Raw genomic sequence first — 22,414 nt, forward strand, 5'->3', positions numbered from 1 at the left:
TTCCACTTGGTTTAATATTACAAAGTCAGTTTTATTACTCAGCATTATTTAAGTGCCCCAAAGTTGCAATTAAAGCTATAAAGTAATCTTTACCTTTGTTATTAAATTTCATTTTCTCCCAATAATTATTTTCAAGTGTAGTACTTTTTCTTGGGGAAGCCATTTTTAAACAGAAAAAAAGCCATGTTTTGAAAATGGGAGCTGTCTAATGTAGGTTGATATGAAAAATAACCAGTTAAATTATAAGAATTCTGAATAAAGATATGTGCATTATTATCATGCAAGCAAGTTAGCCAAAAAATGTACCCTGTGGGAATAGATTTAGGGTTAAATTATTCAATACTTCAATTTAGTTTGAGAGAAAATAGGTTTTAATGAAGGCTATATAATAGAAATATTAACTTCTGTATGCTACAGTGACGTTTGTCATTGATTATTTTTCCTTTTGAAAAGGGCCAGAATTTCAGGCTCAATTACAAGTAATTAACAACCCAACCAGTGTGTACCACAAGAAACATTAATTTCTCTTGGTATTCATAAGAAGTCAGCAGTATATGTCACTATTTCACTGATAATGATCCTAACAATTATTTACTGTGAAAATCATAGTGTTAACAACTCTGGGTAGAAGATAGGATTATATATTATTTATCTTAAGAGTAATTGTGTATGTTTTGAACTTCAAGAAGCTGTGCGTTGATAATGATACTGGAGCTAGAGGTTTGGAAAATCATAGGGTGGATAAATTCTTCACCTCAGGAGAGCAGTTCTTTCTTTAGGGGCCACAAATTGGCCTGCAGGAGGCTGGAAGGATAGAGGAAAATCCACTGCCAATAGTGAAAACTTTGTCTAATGATTTTGGTAATTACTAGGTAAGCCGAGGCACTGGAAAATAGAAGTGGAACTTTGGTTGATGGAATACGTTTAAACATAATATAGCTAGATCTTACTATTTTATATCAAATGAGACAAATGTAGTCTCAGTTAGAAATATCTAAATTATAGAATTTTAAAAATGAATGCTATCTTGATATGTTCATACAGGTAAACCCTAAGCAAGTAAACTATAAACAAAAATTACTTGCTATGAACATATTTGCTATCTTTTTGAGTTTTGTTGCTTCTAAAGGGTTTGAAAATTATTTATGTAAAATAAGTATTTTCTTTTTTATCTTAGAGGTAATCAGTTTAATCATTATTCAGTCCTAATAGAGTTGGTCAATAATTTTTTTGTAAAGATCTGAGTTAAATCTTGAAATGTTGATATTCATAGTAATGAAGCTAAACTGTAGTAAAACTTATGTCTAAATCAGTTATCAATGAATATGAATTAAGAATTAATAAAAATACTTGTTATTAATATTGGCAACATATTCTGCTTCATTTGCCCCCACACAGATACTTACAGGTTTTTAGTGTCTAATCATAAGCAGAACATCAGTATCTGTGAAGCGTCACACGGTCTTTTCCAGGGGATCATTTTTCTTGTATTTATCCAGTCAGGGAAGAAAAATCAAGTTACCGATATTATCATTTCACCTAAATTAACTTAATGCTCCAGGAAGGCATGAGAGCCAATCAGTCCTTCACATCTGTTATGGAACTTTACAGGTTTCCTAGCGCTCATTCTTACGCTATCTCAAATGATGTGCATCAATAGGGGAGTTCATGAACAAGTCTGATAAATGACACTGTGAAACAAGCAAACACAAGCCGATTTTGCCAGCTGTACAATGGCCAAGAACATGTTTTCTGATTCCATGATGGATTCAGTCCATCCAGCAGTTCTTCTTTGGTTTCTCTCTGTGTCTGAAATTGCTCAAGGGCAACAGCTTTGCGCTGTGAGATGATCTTACGCTAGAATTCCCTCAAGAACTCTTCAGAGCAGTGGTTCCTTAGGATAGTAACTGGTTTTGTGCAAAAAAGAAAGAGAAGGAAGAGTTCCACCGTCAACTAGTTTGGAGCTTTTCTAGATTAAACTTTTATTTACTACAAGACTTCTCAGAGCCGTTAGTGTACTTGTCTGCACTGTGAATCTCCCATAAGAGATTTACTAAACTGTTTGAATATAAAGCCTTTTTTCCCTCAAATCATTGCATCAAACAGTATTTGTTGGAACAGATATTGAGACATGATTATCTTTGCTTATTTTCAGTTTTAGAGGATGTCAATTTATCTGGATGTCTCCCACATAGAATTATTTTCTTTTCAATCTAACAAAATACTCTATGAGATACATAGGAAGATCTCTGCCTATCATGAGCAACAGTGTAGATGGTGCAAGGTTGGGGTTGCCAATGATGACCTTCAGGAAAACATAGAATCCAGAGTTTGGTCTGTGATCATACTGTTTGGTCTTCAAATGCAGTGAAAAGTCTTATATTCTCCTTTTTGTGTGTATGTATGTTGTGTGCATGCGTTTGTGTATGTGTTTGTGTTGACTGTCACATACTTTACAAAACTTTTATTATTTATTGATAATTTATGCATTCAGATTTTTACAATATATTATTACTAATACACATACATAATTTTTATGTAATTGCACAAATGTGATCTTGGAGTGTACATACGTTTCTACTTTTTATTGCAGTCTTCACACATGCACACATATATACACTCCAGTTGGCAAGCTGGAGACCCAGGAGAGCCCAGGTTGCAATTCCAGCCCAAATCCAGAGACTTGAGAGCCAGGTAATTGATGGTATAAATTTCAGTCCAAGGGCAGAAGACTGATGTCCCATCTCAGACTGGCACATACACATTTTTAAGTGAAAATAAGCAAAGATAATCATGTCTCAACATCTGTTCCAATAAATACTGTTTGATGTGATGATTTGAGGAAAAAAAGACTATATATTCATATATGCACACACACATTTTTACTTAGTTGCCCTGTATTCATTTACATATTTGATAATTGTTTATTTGTTTAATATCTCTTCATTAGATTTTTATATTAAGGCATTACTGGTTTCATAACATGAATTGGAAACATTTTCATATGTTTTAATGGCCTGAATTAGCTAATAACATCAGAATTACCTATTTTTTAAAAGTTAGATAGAATTCAGCTGAATATATTTGGCCCTGGTGGCTTTTTCAATAGTGGCTCCTTTCTCCTTTGTTAATTTGTCTGGGTTTTTCATTTCTGGATTAATTTTGGTTATCAAAATTATTCACTTACATATATACACATATAACATAACAATTTATATGGTAATGAATATGTGTACATACATACATGCATACATATGTAAAATATGAGAATACAGATAGATGAGGAGCTCTTGTACTGTGTCTGCTTTCCCCTCACAGCATCTCAGCTACAGTTGTAGTTAGACATGTGAGTTAGATTTATAAGGAGTCTTGATGGGACAGTGTACACTTTGCATCTATGCTGAAGAGCCTCCAAAACCACATGCTTGATTATGGAAATAGACATCAGGGAAGGAATCTAATGCAGAAGTTCAGAGTCTTACTCATGCTAAGAAAGCCAGCTGGATGACCCAGGTACTCACTAGAGAATAAAGGTTGGAGAAAAGGAATTCATCATAAGAAATGTGATTATCCCTAGACAATAGAATAACTTTACTGCAAAAGTGGGAGCATAAGAATTTACTTTTGGAGAGGGGTGAAAGATGGTGGCGTGAGTAGAGCAGCGGAAATCTCCTCCCAAAACAACATATATCTATGAAAATATAACAAAGACAACCCTTCCTACAATAAAGACCAGAGGACACAGGACAATATCCAGACCATATCCGCACCTGAGAGAACCCAGCGCCTCGTGAAGGGGGTAAGATACAAGCCCCGGCCCGGCGGGAGCCGAGCACCCATCCCCCCAGCTCCCGGTGGGAGAAGAGTAGGCAGAGCGGGAGGGAGACGGAGCCCAGGACTGCCGAACACCCAGCCCCAGCCATCCGGGCCAGAGCGCAGACACAGTGCGTGCCCAGGGGGCCCTGGATACTAGGGAAACAGGGCAGAAAGAACAGTGAGCGGGCACTGGAGGCCGGGTACCGGAAGACATAAGAAAAGCGCGCGACCATTTTTTTTTTTTTTGCTTTTTTGCTGTTTTGTTTTGGAGAGTGCTTTTAGGAAGTCTTAAAGGGATAGGGACCCCAATACTGGGGAAACAGGGCAGCAGGACCGGTGAGCAGAGGCCTGAGGCTGGCACCGGAGAATAAAGAAAAACGAGCGACCACCTTTTTTTTTAATTAAAAAAATCTTTTTTTTTTTTTTTTTTTTTGGTGGTCATTGTTTTGTTTTGGTGGGTGCTTTTTGGAAGTCTTAAAAGGGCAGGGCGGGACACTTAATCCAGAGGTAGGGAATCCGGGACCTCTGGGCACCCTAACCCCTGGGCTGCAGGGAGCAGGGAGGCCCCTTACGGAGATAAATAGCCTCCCAGCCGCTCCTGCTCCAACGCGACTCCACCACTTTGGAGTAGCTGCCCGAGCCAGGCCACGCCCACAGCAACAGCGGAGATTAACTCCATAGCAGCCGGGCAGGAAGCAGAAGCCCTGTCTGCGCGCAGCTGCGCAGCACAAGCCACTAGAGGCCGCTGTTCTCCCAGGAGAGGAGGGCCACAAACCAACAAGAAGGGAAGTCCTTCCAGCCGTCACTCGTCCCAGTTCTGCAGTCTATTCCTATCATCATGAAAAGGCAAAGCTACAGGCAGACAAAGATCACAGAGACAACACCAGAGAAGGAGACAGACCTAACCAGTCTTCCTGAAAAAGAATTCAAAATAAGAATCATAAACATGCTGACTGAGATGCAGAGAAATACGCAAGAGAAATGGGATGAAGTCCGGAGGGAGATCACAGATGCCAGAAAGGAGATCACAGAAATGAAACAAACTCTGGAAGGGTTTATAAGCAGAATGGATAGAATGCAAGAGGCCATTGATGGAATTGAAATCAGAGAACAGGAACACATAGAAGCTGACATAGAGAGAGACAAAAGGATCTCCAGGAATGAAACAATATTAAGAGAACTGTGTGACCAATCCAAAAGGAACAATATCCGTATTATAGGGGTCCTAGAAGAAGAAGAGAGAGGAAAAGAGATGGAAAGTATCTTAGAAGAAATAATTGCTGAAAACTTCCCCAAACTGGGAGAGGAAATAATCGAACAGACCACAGAAATACACAGAACCCCCAACAGAAAGGATCCAAGAAGGACAACACCAAGACACATAATAATTAAAATGGCAAAGATCAAGGACAAGGAAAGAGTTTTAAAGGCAGCTAGAGAGAAAAAGGTCACCTATAAAGGGAAACCCATCAGGCTAACATCAGATTTCTCAACAGAAACCCTACAAGCCAGAAGAGAATGGCATGATATATTTAATACAATGAAACAGAAGGGCCATGAACCAAGGATACTGTATCCATCACGACTATCATTCAAATATGACGGTGGGATTAAACAATTCCCAGACAAACAAAAGCTGAGGGAATTTGCTTTCCACAATCCACCTCTACAGAACATCTTACAGGGACTGCTCTAGATGGGAGCACTCCTAGAAAGAACACAGCACAAAACACCCAACATATGAAGAATCGAGGAGGAGGAACAAGAAGGGAGAGAAGAAAAGAATCTCCAGACAGTGTATATAACAGCTCAATAAGCGAGCTAAGTTAGGCAGTAAGATACTAAAGAGGCTAACCTTGAACCTTTGGTAACCACGAATTTAAAGCCTGCAATGGGAATAAGTACATATCTTTCAATAGTCACCCTAAATGTTAATGGACTGAATGCACCAATCAAAAGACACAGAGTAACAGAATGGATAAAAAAGCAAGACCCATCTATATGCTCCTTACAAGAAACTCACCTCAAACCCAAAGACGTGTACAGACTAAAAGTCAAGGGATGGAAAAACATATTTCAAGCAAACAACAGTGAGAAGAAAGCAGGGGTTGCAGTACTAATATCAGACAAAATAGACTTCAAAACAAAGAAAGTAACAAGAGATAAAGAAGGACACTACATAATGATAAAGGGCTCAGTCAAACAAGAGGATATAATCATTCTAAATATATATGCACCCAACACAGGAGCACCAGCATATGTGAAACAAATACTAACAGAACTAAAGGGGTATATAGACTGCAATGCATTCATTCTAGGAGACTTCAACACACCACTCACGCCAAAGGATAGATCCACCGGGCAGAAAATAAGTAAGGACACGGAAGCACTGAACAACACAGTAGAGCAGATGGACCTAATAGACATCTATAGAACTCTACATCCAAAAGCAACAGGATATACATTCTTCTCAAGTGCACATGGAACATTCTCCAGAATAGACCACATACTAGGCCACAAAAAGAGCCTCAGAAAATTCCAAAAGATTGAAATCCTACCAACCAACTTTTCAGACCACAAAGGCATAAAACTAGAAATGAACTGTACAAAGAAAGCAAAGAGGCTCACAAACACATGGAGGCTTAACAACACGCTCCTAAATAATCAGTGGATCAATGACCAAATCAAAATCGAGATCCAGCAATATATGGAAACAAATGACAACAACAACACTAAGCCCCAACTTCTGTGGGACACAGCAAAAGCAGTCTTAAGAGGAAAGTATATAGCAATCCAAGCATATTTAAAAAAGGAAGAGCAATCCCAAATGAATGGTCTAATGTCACAATTATCGAAATTGGAAAAAGAACAACAGATGAGGCCTAAGGTCAGCAGAAGGAGGGACATAATAAAGATCAGAGAAGAAATAAATAAAATTGAGAAGAATAAAACAATAGCAAAAATCAATGAAACCAAGAGCTGGTTCTTCGAGAAAATTAACAAAATAGATAAGCCTCTAGCCAGACTTATTAAGAAGAAAAGAGAGTCAACACAAATCAACAGTATCAGAAATGAGAAAGGAAAAATCACGACGGACCCCACAGAAATACAAAGAATTATTAGAGAATACTATGAAAAACCTATATGCTAACAAGCTGGGAAACCTAGGAGAAATGGACAACTTCCTAGAAAAATACAACCTTCCAAGATTGACCCAGAAAAATACAGAAAATCTAAACAGACCAATTACCAGCAACGAAATTGAAGCGGTAATCAAAAAACTACCAAAGAACAAAACCCCCGGGCGAGATGGATTTACCTCGGAATTTTATCAGACATACAGGGAAGAGATAATACCGATTCTCCTTAAAGTTTTCCAAAAAATAGAGGAGGAGGGGATACTCCCAAACTCATTCTATGAAGCTAACATCACCCTAATACCAAAACCAGACAAAGACCGCACCAAAAAAGAAAACTACAGACCAATATCCCTGATGAACGTAGATGCAAAAATACTCAACAAAATATTAGCAAACCGAATTCAAAAATACATCAAAAGGATCATACACCATGACCAAGTGGGATTCATCCCAGGGGTGCAAGGATGGTACAACATTTGAAAGTCCATCAACATCATCCACCACATCAACAAAAAGAAAGACAAAAACCACATGATCATCTCCATAGATGCTGAAAAAGCATTTGACAAAGTTCAACATCCATTCATGATAAAAACTCTCAGCAAAATGGGAATAGAGGGCAAGTACCTCAACATAATAAAGGCCATCTATGATAAACCCACAGCCAACATTATATTGAACAGTGAGAAGCTGAAAGCATTTCCTCTGAGATCGGGAACTAGACAGGGATGCCCACTCTCCCCACTGTTATTTAACATAGTACTGGAGGTCCTAGCCACGGCAATCAGACAAAACAAAGAAATACAAGGAATCCAGATTGGTAAAGAAGAAGTTAAACTGTCACTATTTGCAGATGACATGATACTGTACATAAAAAACCCTAAAGACTCCACCCCAAAACTACTAGAACTGATATCGGAATACAGCAAAGTTGCAGGATACAAAATCAACACACAGAAATCTGTGGCTTTCCTATACACTAACAATGAACCAACAGAAAGAGAAATCAGGAAAACAACTCCATTCACAATTGCATCAAAAAAAATAAAATACCTAGGAATAAACCTAACCAAAGAAGTGAAAGACTTATACTCTGAAAACTACAAGTCACTCTTAAGAGAAATTAAAGGGGACACTAACAGATGGAAACTCATCCCATGCTCGTGGCTAGGAAGAATTAATATCGTCAAAATGGCCATCCTGCCCAAAGCAATATACAGATTTGATGCAATCCCTATGAAACTACCAGCAACATTCTTCAATGAACTGGAACAAATAATTCAAAAATTCATATGGAAACACCAAAGACCCCGAATAGCCAAAGCAATCCTGAGAAAGAAGAATAAAGTAGGGGGGATCTCACTCCCCAACTTCAAGCTCTATTATAAAGCCATAGTAATCAAGACAATTTGGTACTGGCACAAGAGCAGAGCCACAGACCAATGGAACAGACTAGAGAATCCAGACATTAACCCAGACATATATGGTCAATTAATATTTGATAAAGGAGCCATGGACATACAATGGGGAAATGACAGTCTCTTCAACAGGTGGTGCTGGCAAAACTGGACAGCTACATGTAGGAGAATGAAACTGGACCATTGTCTAACCCCATATACAAAAGTAAACTCAAAATGGATCAAAGACCTGAATGTAAGTCATGAAACCATTAAACTCTTGGAAGAAAACATAGGCAAAAACCTCTTAGACATTAACATGAGTGACCTCTTCTTGAACATATCTCCCCGGGCAAAGAAAACAACAGCAAAAATGAGTAAGTGGGACTATATTAAGCTGAAAAGCTTCTGTACAGCAAAAGACACCATTAATAGAACAAAAAGGATCCCGACAGTATGGGAGAATATATTTGAAAATGACATATCCGATAAAGGCTTGACGTCCAGAATATATAAAGAGCTCACACGCCTCAACAAACAAAAAACAAATAACCCAATTAAAAAATGGGCAGTGGAACTGAACAGACAGTTCTCCAAAAAAGAAATACAGATGGCCAACAGACGCATGAAAAGATGCTCCACATCACTAATTATCAGAGAAATGCAAATTAAAACTACAATGAGGTATCACCTCACACCAGTAAGGATGGCTGCCATCCAAAAGACAAACAACAACAAATGTTGGCGAGGCTGTGGAGAAAGGGGAACCCTCCTACACTGCTGGTGGGAATGTAAGTTAGTTCATCCATTGTGGAAAGCAGTCTGGAGGTACATCAAAATGCTCAAAACAGACTTACCATTTGACCCAGGAATTGCACTTCTAGGAATTTACCCTAAGAATGCAGCAATCAAGTATGAGAAAGATCAGTGCACCCCTATGTTTATCGCAGCACTATTTACAATAGCCAAGAATTGGAAGCAACCTAAATGTCCATCGATAGATGAATGGATAAAGAAGATGTGGTACATATACACAATGGAATACTACTCAGCCATAAGAAAAGGGCAAATCCAACCATTTGCAGCAACATGGATGGAGCTGGAGGGCATTATGCTCAGTGAAACAAGCCAAGCGGAGAAAGAGAAATACCAAATGATTTCTCTTATCTGTGGAATATAAGAACAAAGGAAAAACTGAAGGAACAAAACAGCAGCAGAATCACAGAACTCATGAATGGACTAACAGGTACCAAAGGGAAAGGGACTGGGGAGGATGGGTGGGTAGGGAGGGATAAAGGGGGGAGAAGTAGGGGGGTATTAAGATTAGCATGCATGGGGGGGTAGGAGAAAAGGGAGGGCTGTACAACACAGAGAAGGCAAGTCGTGATTCTACAACATTTTGCTGTGCTGATGGACAGTGACTGTAAAGGGCTTTATAGGGGAGACCTGGTATAGGGGAGAGCCTAGTAAACATAATATTCGTCATGTAAGTGTAGATTAGTGATACCAAAAACAAAAACAAAACAAAAAAAAAAAGGGCAGTTCCTGTGTGGTAACCTCCAATGAGTTCTACACAAGGGTATAAAGGGCATATAAAAGTGTAGGCAAAGGGTCTCTTTGCGTTTATACAGAAGATCAAAGCCTAATTGGGCTACCCCGAAAATAAACTAAGATACGATATGAAAGAGAACTTCCAACATCAGCACTCTCGGGAAGACTCATGCCAGAAGATGATCATCAAAAAACCCCAACAAAGATCCACGCACTGCTACAGCTGTAGATGCACTCATCCCACCAGCTCCTGGACTTGCCATGGGAATGAAGGAGATGTCTAAGCTGTCCTGTGCATACAGTAAAACAACAAATTTGACTGGATCTATACTGTTGGAACTCAACCAAGAATTAGGAGAAGTGCAAATTGTAGCGCTCCAAAATCTTACAACTGCAGACTATTTACTGTTAAAAGAACATAAGGGATGTGAACATTCCCCAGGAATGCGTTGTTTTAATTTGTCTGATTTCTCTCAGACTGTTCAAGTTCAGTTGGACAATATCCACCATATCATAGATAAGTTTTCACAAATGCCTAAGGTGCCTAACTGGTTTTCTTGGTTTCACTGGAGATGGCTGGTAATTACAGATATGCTTTGGTTATGTAACTATACTCCTATTATGTTAATGTGTGTGTGCAATTTAAGTAGTAGCTTAAATCCTATACATGCTGAAGTTACTCTACAAGAAGATATGTCAAAGAAATAATCAATCTTCCCATGTTTTCTTCCGCCTGCTACTTCTATAGCTTTTCTTCTTCCTTCCTAATTACAACCCTTAAGTAGAATTCGTGCCTCATATCAAATTTACCGAGTATCATAATTCTTCCAAGTGGTAAAGATACCTCAAGACAAATGCTGGGCATAGAAGCTACAGGGCATAAATATGCAAAGAAATTAAAAGGTAACCATTTCAAACAATAAGGCTTCTCTCTCACTTACCAACTTTACATTTCCCTGTATGGCCCCGGAAGATGACTGGTTAGCCAGAGATGGGTAAGATTCCTCAAGGGAGGAACAACCTAAGACAGGCACAGTCACAGGGGGGTCATCAGGTGAGAAATTGGGGATCAACAGAGGTGAGGCTTAGAACCTCACCCCCCCCCCCCCGTTCTGAGAGAAATCTTCTGCATACGTGGATGTTTTATTGCCCTTGTCTAGCTTGGATTAACACATAGTCTACAGGCACACACCTGATCATCTACATTTGCTCTCTTACAACACTAAACTATGTTTTCTACCTTTATCTTGTATCTACCTACCACTTCAGCATTTTATTAAAAATAATAATAATAAAGAGAGAAATGTGGTATCCACATATAAATCAAGTATAAAAACCAAATGAATTAACACATAGTCTACAGGCACACAGCTGATCATCTACATTTGGTCTCTTACAACACTAAACTATGTTTTCTACCTTTATCTTGTATCTACCTACCACTTCAGCATTTTATTAAAAATAATAATAATAAAGAGAGAAATGTAGTATCCACACATAAATCAAGTATAAAAACCAAATGAGTATTCATATTTGAACTGACTGTTTATAGTTCATAATGCATGAGCAAAACTGAAAGTTTCTGTGATGACTGCCCTTGTACTGTTCACTATGTAACTTATTAATTGTGTAAGAATTTGTTCTACATGTAAGAACTTGTTTGTTATGCCTCAGAAGATTGGAGACTGACGAAAATTAGGCTTGGGGTGGATTAATGATTGTGCATTGAGCATTGACTCCCCTATACAGAATTTTATTGTCGTTAACAATCATTTGATCAATAAATATGAGAGATGCCCTCACAAAAAAAAAAAAAAAAAAAGGACAGACTTCCAATGGTAAAATAAATAAGTAACCGGGATATAATGTATAGCATAAGGAATATAGTCAAGATAATGTAACAGCTTGGTAGGGTGATAGCTGGAACCTCGAATTATGTATATAAATGTTCTACCACTGTGTTGTACACTTGAAACTAATGTAATATAATACTGTGCGTCAACTACCCTTCAATAAAAAATAATTATCTGAAAAAATAAAAATAAAAAATAAAAAATGAAGAATTTACTTTTATCATGGTTTCGAAAAAGATAGGACTCTGAAATGTCTTGGTTAGATTTTGTGCTCCTTGAGGATAATTGTGGTAAGTAACGTTTATTGACTACTGACTATGTACCAGGATGTATTCCAAATACTCTGTGTGGATTAATTTTGTTAAGCCTCAAAATGGCCTGAGAGACAAAGGTTATTACTATCCTCATCCTAGAAAGGAGAAAAGAGACACAGAGAGGTATGTAAAACTTGCCTAAGTTTACATAGCTGGAATTGGGCAGACAGGCTGTGAACCCAGCTGTTCTGACTCCAGTTCCCACACCTTCACTGACATTTGACTACTTTCCTAGTGAGGATTACAGTTTTTTATTCTTGACAAGGGAGTGACTGTCAGAAAAAGCATTGTATTTGTAGGATAAATGGTTAAGTGATTAAGCAAATAAGGGAGATAATTGGCTATAATTCTAAGCATAAGGGGAAAAGTACTCTAATGGTCCTAAAAATACAGAGTTGTGGGAACAATGACATCTTAATTATGGGGCTGTCACTTAGATGCAGTTTACGTTTAAACTTTTTAGCATGGTGTGAAGCCCAGTAATGTGTTGTTATTTTGCCCAACTCTCTAAGCTCCTATTACTACTTTTCTTTAGGTACAGAATTTCCTATATCTCCAGTCTCTCTTGTCTAATGGATTTAAATGATCTCAACTCCCCTCAGGGACATTATAATGAAATAATAAAATTTAATATGAAGGTTTGGAAAGGTCTGCTGATAGGATTATCCTATTTTTGAAGATTAATTATTGGTAGTTAATTGTTTTTTCTGTGATTTAGTTTAATCCACCTAGTGGGGTGAAGTTTTTAAACTTTTAAATGACCCCATCAGCAAGAGCAGAATCATGACAGGGCAGAGGGGGAGGAGAGAAACTCCTAGTCCCATTGATTTACTTCTCCTAATGCAAATGACCTTCGATGTATGTGGTGTCCTTGTCCATAAGAGGAGGTCCCACTTAAGTCTGTCCCACTTGCCATGCAGGGATTATGATGACAAAATTGGTAGAAGAGGCCGTTATTTGTAATACTGAAAACTTATAAGCAAACTGTATCTTAACAGTCAGGGGATGGTAAAAAAAATTATACCATATCTTAGTGGAAATAATAAGCAGCCTTATCCAATATGGAAAAACCCTTTAATATAAAGTTGAAAAATAAAAGCAGGTGCAGATTCGGAAGTGCAGCATGATCACAGGTCTCAAAAACAAGCAGCCCAAAGCTCTTCCAAGAATGAAATCTGGAAGTGCAGTTCCCCAGAGCATGCACCCTGACTTTCTCGGGGTGGTGGGACATGCCTGTGGGGAGGGCTGAGGGAGGCAGGGGATACTTTTCCTTTTCTTTCAAATTTTCCATCTTTTCTAAATTTTCTGTAATGATCACGCAAGCTGAGGTTTTAAAAATGAAAGTGAAAATGTATCACTGTTACAATGGGGGGAAGTCAACTTTACTTTTTAAACCTGTTGTACAAAGGATTTGAAAGCAACAAACTTTTTTAAAGAAGAAAATAGCTGTGAAAGAGCTTTGGAAGTTAAATTGCTTCTGTCAAAGCAGTAAACAGAACCTTCTATTTGCTAGCATCACTTCAAGGAGTGGCAATTTGGTTCTATTTAACAAGCACATTTCGTTTTAAAAAGCCCCAAGAGCAATCATCTTAGGAAGAAAATCCCAGGCACCAAGCTTCAGAACTGCTGGGGGTGGGTGGTGGATGCTTCAGCATAGAAATAATGCTTAATCCATGTCTTTTTACCTTCTGGGAATCAAGGTCTTGGTGATTTAGAGCTCTGCTCAGGGGTGTTTGCCAAAGCAGTGCCAATCACACTTGGGAGAAAGAGGCACCTACTGTGTGGGTCTGGCTGGGGTAAGGGGGGTGTCCTCTGGGAGGATGCAGTGTACCCCAGGCCTGGAGATGGAGGAAGACCTAGTCCTTCCCAGGGGAGCAGAGAGCCTTTGATCTGAGGTCGAAGGGGTCACCCTCGGCTGTGGGATGGCTCTCGGGGTACCTTTGGCCAAGCCAGCACTTGAGCTTCTTGAGCCCTGGTTTCCTCACCTGTAACATGGGCATAACCTTTACTCTCTACCTCATGGATACTGTGAGGGGCAACATGGGATGAAGGTGTGAAAATCTTCTGCAAATTAGCATGGGTTCTGCAGGTGTGAGGGATTGTGACAATTCCAGATCTGTAGGGTGTTTTTGGGTTTTGACTGGCATCCAGATCCTCTGAGGAAGCCTCTGAGTGTGTCCATGCCTACCCTGGGCTGAACAAATGATGACTATACAATAATACCAGTAAGAGCTAGCATTTTTGGAGACTGTGTTGTTCTAAGCACTGAACATATGTCACCTCGTATTAATGCTTAAAACAATTTCATGGTAGTATAGGCACCATGAGGTAGCTACTGTAATTGTCTCCACTTTACAGATGGGAAAGAGGCACAGAGAGGTTAAGTAACTTGTCCAAGGTCACACAGCTAGGACATGGAGGAGTGGGATTTAAATCCAGGCTGTCTGACTCTGGGGCCTAATAGAAAGCTGCAGACATTTTTCTTTGACATAGGAAGAAGGAGGGTTTAGATACCTATTAATGTTTACTAACTGGTTGCCTTGGTTTCTTACAGTCAGGTTTGCTTTTCTTTAAGTGCTGCAGTTAAGAAAACCTGCTGGTGGGCAGTGTGCCAGACAAAGCGAGCAGTCTCCTGACCAAAGTTGGAAACGCGTCATACCTATCCCTAGGCTGGCCATGGGAAGGCTTTCTTCTCCTCAGGGTCTCCAGCAGTCACAGGAAGGAAAAGCGCCGACTGAAAAGGACTGTAACTATGGCTGAGGAAACCAGGAAGCAATCCAGGGCAGCTTTGGGAGGCCTGAGTAGAGAACAGTCCTTAAGTAGCAGGCGAGGTCTTGGGAAGGAGGGCCTCTGCGGGGGGTCTAGGACCCAGACAGCCGTGACCAGGGGACTGACAGAGCCCGAGGGGCTGCAGAGGGTGCTGAGAGAGGGAGGGGGCGCAGAGGGGCTTGCTGCCCCCGTGGGCTTCCGGGCAGTGGTTCGTTTGCTACACAGAGGGGTCACTGGAGCACAGCACCGCAGCCTGCATCTGAGACTTACGGGCAAGCACCAGGAACAATAAACCAGCGGCGCTAAGGGGCTCAGGAGGGCTGAGCCCTGAGCAACCCATCATTAGGCCTCTTGGCGTTACCAGGCGGGGCTCTGAGGCCTGGGGGGCTAGAGAGGCCGTTTGCACTGTCTGTGACACCAGCCAGTGACAGACGGCTTGCTTCCCAACCCGGCCAAGTACTTCCTTCACTCGTTTTGTGTTTCACTGTTATAATGCTCTGCTTCCTGACTCTTTCGGCTTAAGGCTAAGTTTAGCTTTCATGGAACTCCATGCCAGTGTGCTAAGTGACAGAAGCATTTGATGCTCACACTGTGTGTCCATACCTGTGCACACCGACCCATTTTGTGCCAGTAAAGTCTGATATTCTTACAGGAGTGACATCTCTTTCCTGACACTCTAAGAACCCATGGTTTTATTTAAACCTGGAACAAAGAAGCTTCATTTTAAATGTGCGTGTGTGTCAGTTGTCTACTTGAACAGGGTTAGTGTTTCCCTGAGAAGGGGAGAGGTGACTCATTTTAACTTTTCTCTTCGTTATTTTGAGAGACTTCAGCTTGCTTGCTTTGCCTTGTTTCCAACATAAATCCGTCTCTGCTCTCCATCATTCTTCATCCAGAGTCTCCTTGCATCTCTTACCAGTTATCCTACTTCCCTTTAAAATTCTTTAGAATACCAGTCCCTTTGTGGGAAACACTGTCTGTCTAAACAGAAGGTAATTGTTGGCTTGCCCCTAGAATAGGTGATATTTGTAATGTTCTGAAAGGATAGCCAGTCAGGCTTGTGCAGGACAGTGCTGCTGTCTTTCATGTTCCTCTCTGTGTGGGACTTGTCTTTGCTTTCTGTGTGTTTTTTGAAGACTGTTGTCATATTTGTCAGCAATGAATAATCCATGTCATTCAAATAGAAGAAAGTTATGGAGTTTTTTTGTGGGGAGGATTGGAGAGTCAGTGAGAGTTCATTGAGAAAAATAAGAATTCAGTAGTGTGATTAGAGTGGTGTGGCTTTTTTTTCCCTTGAAATATGGGGTTTAAACAGAAGAGTACAGCTTGTTTCATAGCAACATTCCAACATGTCTGCTGCTATTTGCTGATGTGGTTTTGTTTCTCCTGCAAAGTCCTGTGTTCTCTTCATCATTTCCTCTGAGCCCTGGGTTCTATATTAGAATTTTTATTTCACAGTGTGTTCTCTGTGATATTCCAAACAAACATATTAACTTAGGCTTCTCTTTTACTGTCTTGATGGCAACTTCTCACCATCCTTCATGCTACTCCCCAGTCGTGGGACCTTGTGCTCCATTTCTTCTTCCCACTCTCCTGCTTCACCATACAACCTTCCACTGCTCCTTACTCCCCACTGTATTAATTTTCCATTGCTTTGTGAGAGAATACCACAATCTTTAAGGCTTAAAACAACATACTTTTATTATCTCCCAGTTTCCTTGGGTCAAGAGGCTGGACACAGCTTTTTTGATCTTCCGCACAAGGGTTTACATAGCTGTAGTTATGGACCAGCAGACTGTGTTCTCATTTGGAGGCTTGGCTGGGGAAGGATCCACCTCCAGGCTTATTTAGGTTGTTGGCAGAATTCATTTCCTGTGGCTGCCGTATTGAAGGCTTCTTGCTGGCTGTCAGCTGGAGCCATCCTCAGCTCCGAGAGGCTGCTCGTGGTCCCTGAAGTTCCAGGGGCCACCCACAGTTCTTTGCCACTTGGGCTTTCCCAATATGGTCTCTTAATTCACTCGGACATCAAGCAGAGTAAATCTGCAAGCAGTCTTAGATAATAAAATCACAAGAGTGACATCCCGTCACCTTTGCCATTGGTTAGAAGCAAGCCATAGGTTCTGCTCATACTCAAGGAGAGGGATCATGTAAAGGCATGGCCCGCAAGACCCCAGGAATACTGCAGTGTGTCCTGCACACCACCTATGCCAAACTTCTACTTCACTGTTCTGAGTGTGTTTTAAGCTGTCTGTAATTTGGTTTTGCCCTACTTCTCCTAACTTAATGTTCCTCTTCTTAATAGATACCATCTACCTCTTATTTTCCTGCAAAATTTTTTCTTTTTTCTTATTCCTTCCATGGTGCAATTTTAATTAATATGGGTATATTTTACTTATTAGCATAGACACAATTTTAAAACCTTGTGTATACAGAAGTAATTTTCATTGAAATGAAGAGTTCTTAACTGTGTTTTGGCTTTTGAATCCTTTTGAGAATCTAATTAGAGCTATAGAGACTCACTTCCAGAAGTGAGGGACCCAGCCCTATATCATTTCAGTTATTATTGCTACATAACAAGCCACCCCTAGCTTAGTGTAAAATAACAACCATTTTATTACGCTCACAGTTTCAGGAATTCAGGCAGAGCACAGTGGGGATAGCTTGTCTCTGCTTCCTGATGCTTAAGGGCTCAGTAGGGAAAACTCAAATAGCTGGGGTGATTCAAATGGTTGGGGGCTAGAATTAGCTGGTGGCTTCTTCATTCACACGTCTGGTGCCTGGGATAGGATGACTAGGAAGCTTTTGGCTCAGCTGGTACTGTTGACTGGAGTACTTACACATGGCATCTCCACGTGGCTTGGGCTGCTCACAAAGTGGTGGCCGAGCTCCAGGAGAGAGAGTGAAGGAGCATATGGAGAGCAAGGCTTCCAAGAGGCCAAGCAAAAGCTGCCTGGTCTTGTATGATGGCAGCTTTGCAAGTCACATGGCATTTACTTCTGCCATACTCTAATTGACTGAACAATCCCCAGCCCACTCAGACTCCGGGGAAGGGAACATAGATCCATCTCTCAATGGGAGGCATTTAGGAGGATCTGCAGCCATTAAACACACCAACAGCAGCTACATATGTGAACACAAACAGCTGTAAAGGACTGCATTATCCTAAATTTGGAGAATTGGAAGGGACCATAAAGGATGATATATTTCAGTCTCCCACCCATGGCTCAACTCCTCTTCACAACTTCCCATCATCTCATGCCTAGACCCCTGTTAATGTCTTTTTTACTGGTCTTCTTGTCATCCACTCTTTTCCCTTTTCCAGTCTGTCCTTCACTCCACAGCCAGAGTGGTCATTCTAAAGCACAAATTTTCACCTGTTCATCAACTGCCCTGCCTCCAGTCTACCCCATCCTCACACTCCACTTCATACCAGATTTTCTGACTTCAACTCTTGGCTTGTTTGTTTCTAGCAGACAGCTCTGATGTTTTTAGCTAACAATGTAGAACGCTCTAGAGAAACCTTTCTTTATTTTTAATTTAAAATATGATTTAAGGGCACTTAGCCATCTCTGGGGTCATCAGTACCATCAACCCCACAGAACCATGAAAATAGGGCCAGAGAATCATTAGGCACGAAGTCGTCTCTATTCCTGAGTGTAAGATCTCCAGCTTTCTGACTGGTTGTTCTTGCCTCCTTTGCTGTGGAGGTCACCGTTTTGTGCCCTGCCTCCTTGCCTTTCTGCCTGCAGCTTCACACATTAGTGCTAATAGTCTGGTTTCTCTACAGGTGCTTATAGTGACACGAAGTCTTGTGAGGTGCCTCTGTTTCCAAGTTGGAGGTGAATCGTTTTTCTTTCAGAAATAGCCTAATCTGTATGAAATCCCCTTTGCAGTTTGACATAGCGTGAATGATAGAGTCAAGAATCCTGTTAAATCCAACAAGACAACTGTGTTTCCTTGGTGCTGTCTTTCCAAACACAGGCAACCTCAGTTATTCTGCTCGAGATGCCTTAGGGTCCTACAAAAGCATTTGTGCTCCGGTGCACAAACCTTTCATTTCGCACTGGGGGTTCTTGGCTGGTTGATTTTGGTAAACCATTGGCCGTGGCAGGGACTTGCAGTTGTCCTTGATTTTTTAGGTTGAGTTTCACAGTCCAACCCTTGTAGGTGGTACAGAAAAAATATTTAAAATATACAGGTATCTTCCACATCTTTGCTTAAATATTGCTTCATCAGAGATTACTTCTCACCAGCCCTGCCCTGTAGGTTAGCTGCAGATTTGCATATTTGTAATTACTTAATTCATTCTTGAATGTGATTAATGAATCTTCTGTAATGGGGTGGAAGCTCTGTGAGGTCCAAGCAACGCCGAGTGGTGCCTGTCTTGCCCACCCCTTCTCTCCACTCTCTTCTCTACAGCAGGCACTTAAGGACTAACTGATGCCTTACTGCTTGATATTTTGTTTCACAGGAACAAACAATCTACAAATAACAGTCACCCCAACCCCAGAGTCATTTCCGCATGGGAAATTGTTACCACTTTCACCAACATGGCCTTTCTCAGAAGTCCAGTCTTCCTCAGCAGTGGCCAGAATCAAGAATGTGCTGGGATCATCCCCTGACAACACAAGCATGCTACAGTTTGCCCGGACACTTCCGCCCAAGACACGCCGCAGAACTAGGGCTCCCAGGGACTTCTCTTCTTCCCCCTACCAAGCAAGTGGACATGGCGCCTCCCTCGAGCCTTCCAAGGATTCCACAGAGTCTCTGGTGCAACCAAGACCTCAAGGGGGAAAAGAAGCAGCTGCCATGTCAGGTTGGCCTCCCACCAGCATGCTCCCCCCATTGTCCACAGACCCATCCGTGACATCCTTGAGTGCTGTCCTCCCATCTCAGCCTGTGCGGGCCGGGACTCCTTCCATTTCCAAACCACATTCCCTGAGGTCAGACATTCTCCCATTTCTCCCCCCATCTTCACCCTCTTCATTGGCTCCTGACTCACCTCATTCCAGCACCTTTTCTAAGCCAGCCCAGCGACCCACCAAAGTGCCTTTATCCTCCCAAACAGCTCCAACTGACTCCTCTTCAAGTCAGAGTGTAACTAGCCCCCTAAACCCATTTGCTGATGAAATGAACCACACTCCACCCACAAATGAACAGGATTTGATAGGCATCCCTCATCTAGGTTTTTCTGGATCCTCAACAAAGCAGTATTCTGAGCTGTTCTCTGTGGACGGTCCTGGTACAGCAGGCTCCACCACGTCTGAGTTTCTGAGCTCTGTGGAGGAACCTGCCCATCTGTCTCCCGAGCCCCTAGCACTCGGAAGTCTCCGTCAGCTTCCAGATGGCGTTCCCTCATGGTCATTGTTGGGAGCGGCTTCCAGTCCTGCATCCACCCAGCCAGTCAAAGCAGAGGTGGCTGAAAGAGTGCACAATGGGGTGTCTTTGCTGACTTTTAGGAACCCAGTAGCAGCCACGACCTATGAGGCTGTGTCTTCACCTTTCAAGTCTACAGTCGCCATGGCCACTACCAGCAGGAAGCCAGCTCCTGCTACTGCAAATGAGTCTGCTAACCCACTGCATTTGTCAGCAGCTCCAGAGAATTATGAAGGGCCCACCCTTTCAGCAGAACACACAGTGGTGCCTTCCTCTTGGGTGCCTTCTCTACCTCCCACCACAGCCAGCCAAGGACAAGCCATCCTTTCTGGGGTGGCTCCTGCATCACTACTGAACAGCGCAGCAGCTTACCTTCCCTCCAGGCCTACTTTCCTCCAGCTGGTATGGACTCGAGCCTCTCCATCTGCTCTGCCCAAAATGACAGCTCCTCAAGAAGAGGGAAATGACAGATCCCCGCCTACGGCAGCCACAGACTTCCTCCTCTCAAGCAAACTTCCTAATCTTCTTTCCACAATTTGGACATTTCCCCTGCGGAAAGAAGATAGTGTGACAGCTGTTTTAAAGAAAAACGAAAAGGCAAATTTGACAGCTGCTCTCCAGACCCTTCCAAGTAAAGAGAGTCCAAATCTTTACACTGTAAATGGATTCACCTCTGATTTTAGCACTGATCATATTTCACCTACTGTCACTACAACACCAAGAACAAGCCTCCTTCCTTCAGAATTACCTCTGCCTTCCATCCCCTCCGTAAAAACCACCCAGAACATTTCACCATCTCCTAGCTTTTCCAACACCCAGCCAGGGACTTACGCAGCTGCACTAGACCATTCTGAGTTGCCAGTTTCAGCTCCCAAACAGGTGACAGCACTTCCCTCCTCCTCTGAGGTCTATGATTTCTTGACAATGGGAGATGTGAAAAAGCCAGAAATCACAGATGTTTTCTGGAGCTCTTTTTCAGCAGAAACTGGGTCCCTTTCCACAGAACCAACAGTATCTGGCTTGCTGCAGCAAACAAATTATGACTTAAATGGGAACACGATTAATTCCACAAGTTGGGAAACTCATTCAGCCTCACCCACTCCTCCCAGTGGTTTAACTTTAGCTGCCAGTGTAATAAAATCTCAGGATTTCAAAGATACTGCTGGGAATTTAGTGACTACAGAGGGCTTCAGCATTCAGGGTCCAGTCCTTAGTACGAGCACCAACCAGGCCATTCAGCAGTCAGATGCCACCATGGTTGGAAATCATACAGCCTTCTTGGCCATAAGCAGTAAAAACCATCCCAAAGACTCCCAGACAGCTGAGGTTGAAGATCACCCAACCACAGGTCAACTTGCTGTGTCTCTTCCCCATCTACAGCTGTCTGCCCATCCAGTGCATCTTCTTTTGCTAACCTCTCCAACTCCAACTGCCACTGCAAGCTTGCCAGACATGCTTTCAGATGGAATGGATACACATTTCCAAATTCCGAGTGACATCAATCTGTCTCCTGTTGTACATGCATCCACACTGTTCCAGAGTAGCTGGAGCTACCCCTCTACTACTGAGTCACCTCCTCTATTGACCAGTGCATTCTTCAGGACTCCCCCCAGAGTGCTGCTGGCTTCGCAGCGCCCTGGGAAATGGACAGGTGCAGCCAGTACTGCAGGTAGTTTGCCTCCTGGTACCCAAAAAACAGGTATGACTGCTTCTCTGGCCAAAGCATCTTCAAGCTCAGCAGATACCCAGCTTTGCTCAGAAGCAGCCGACACCCTTTCAGGACGATGAATGACTTAGCAGCCCTCATAGTCATAGCCTTGCACCTCTGCGACTTGAGTTTTCTGGAAGTACAGACAGTCCCTGACTTACGATGTTCAACTTACGATGGTGTGGAAGTGATCACATTCAGTAGAAACTGTACTTCGAATTTTGAATTGTGATCCTTTCCTGGGCTAGTGATATGTGGTATGATACCCTCTGTGATGCTGGGCAGCAGCAGCGAGCACAGCTCCCAGTCAGCCACGTGGTCACAAGGGTAAATGACAGATAGGCTTACAACCATTCTGGATCCATACAGCCATTCTGTTTCCCACTTTCAGTACAGTGTGCCATACATTACATGAGATATTCAGCACTTAATTATATAATAGGCTTTGTGTTAGATGATTTTTACCTAACTGTAGGCTAATGTAAGTGTT

The 22,414-nt window shown here is 41.7% G+C and overlaps 1 protein-coding gene across 2 annotated transcripts in view; it reads left to right on the top strand.

The window, feature by feature from the left end:
* KIAA1549L (KIAA1549 like) overlaps window positions 1-22,414 on the top strand; it is a 280,028-nt gene that overhangs the window by 136,420 nt on the left and 121,194 nt on the right. The window contains exon 2 of one of the 2 annotated variants that reach the window (XM_036891807.2): window positions 19,312-21,915. In XM_036891807.2, the coding sequence (XP_036747702.2) occupies window positions 19,312-21,915 (2,604 nt within the window). The remainder of the gene's footprint in view (window positions 1-19,311; window positions 21,916-22,414) is intronic. The other variant, XM_036891810.2, reaches the window with a different exon arrangement.

This window comes from Manis pentadactyla, chromosome 9 (genome assembly GCF_030020395.1).
Source record: "Manis pentadactyla isolate mManPen7 chromosome 9, mManPen7.hap1, whole genome shotgun sequence".
Taxonomy (NCBI): Eukaryota; Metazoa; Chordata; class Mammalia; order Pholidota; family Manidae; genus Manis; species Manis pentadactyla.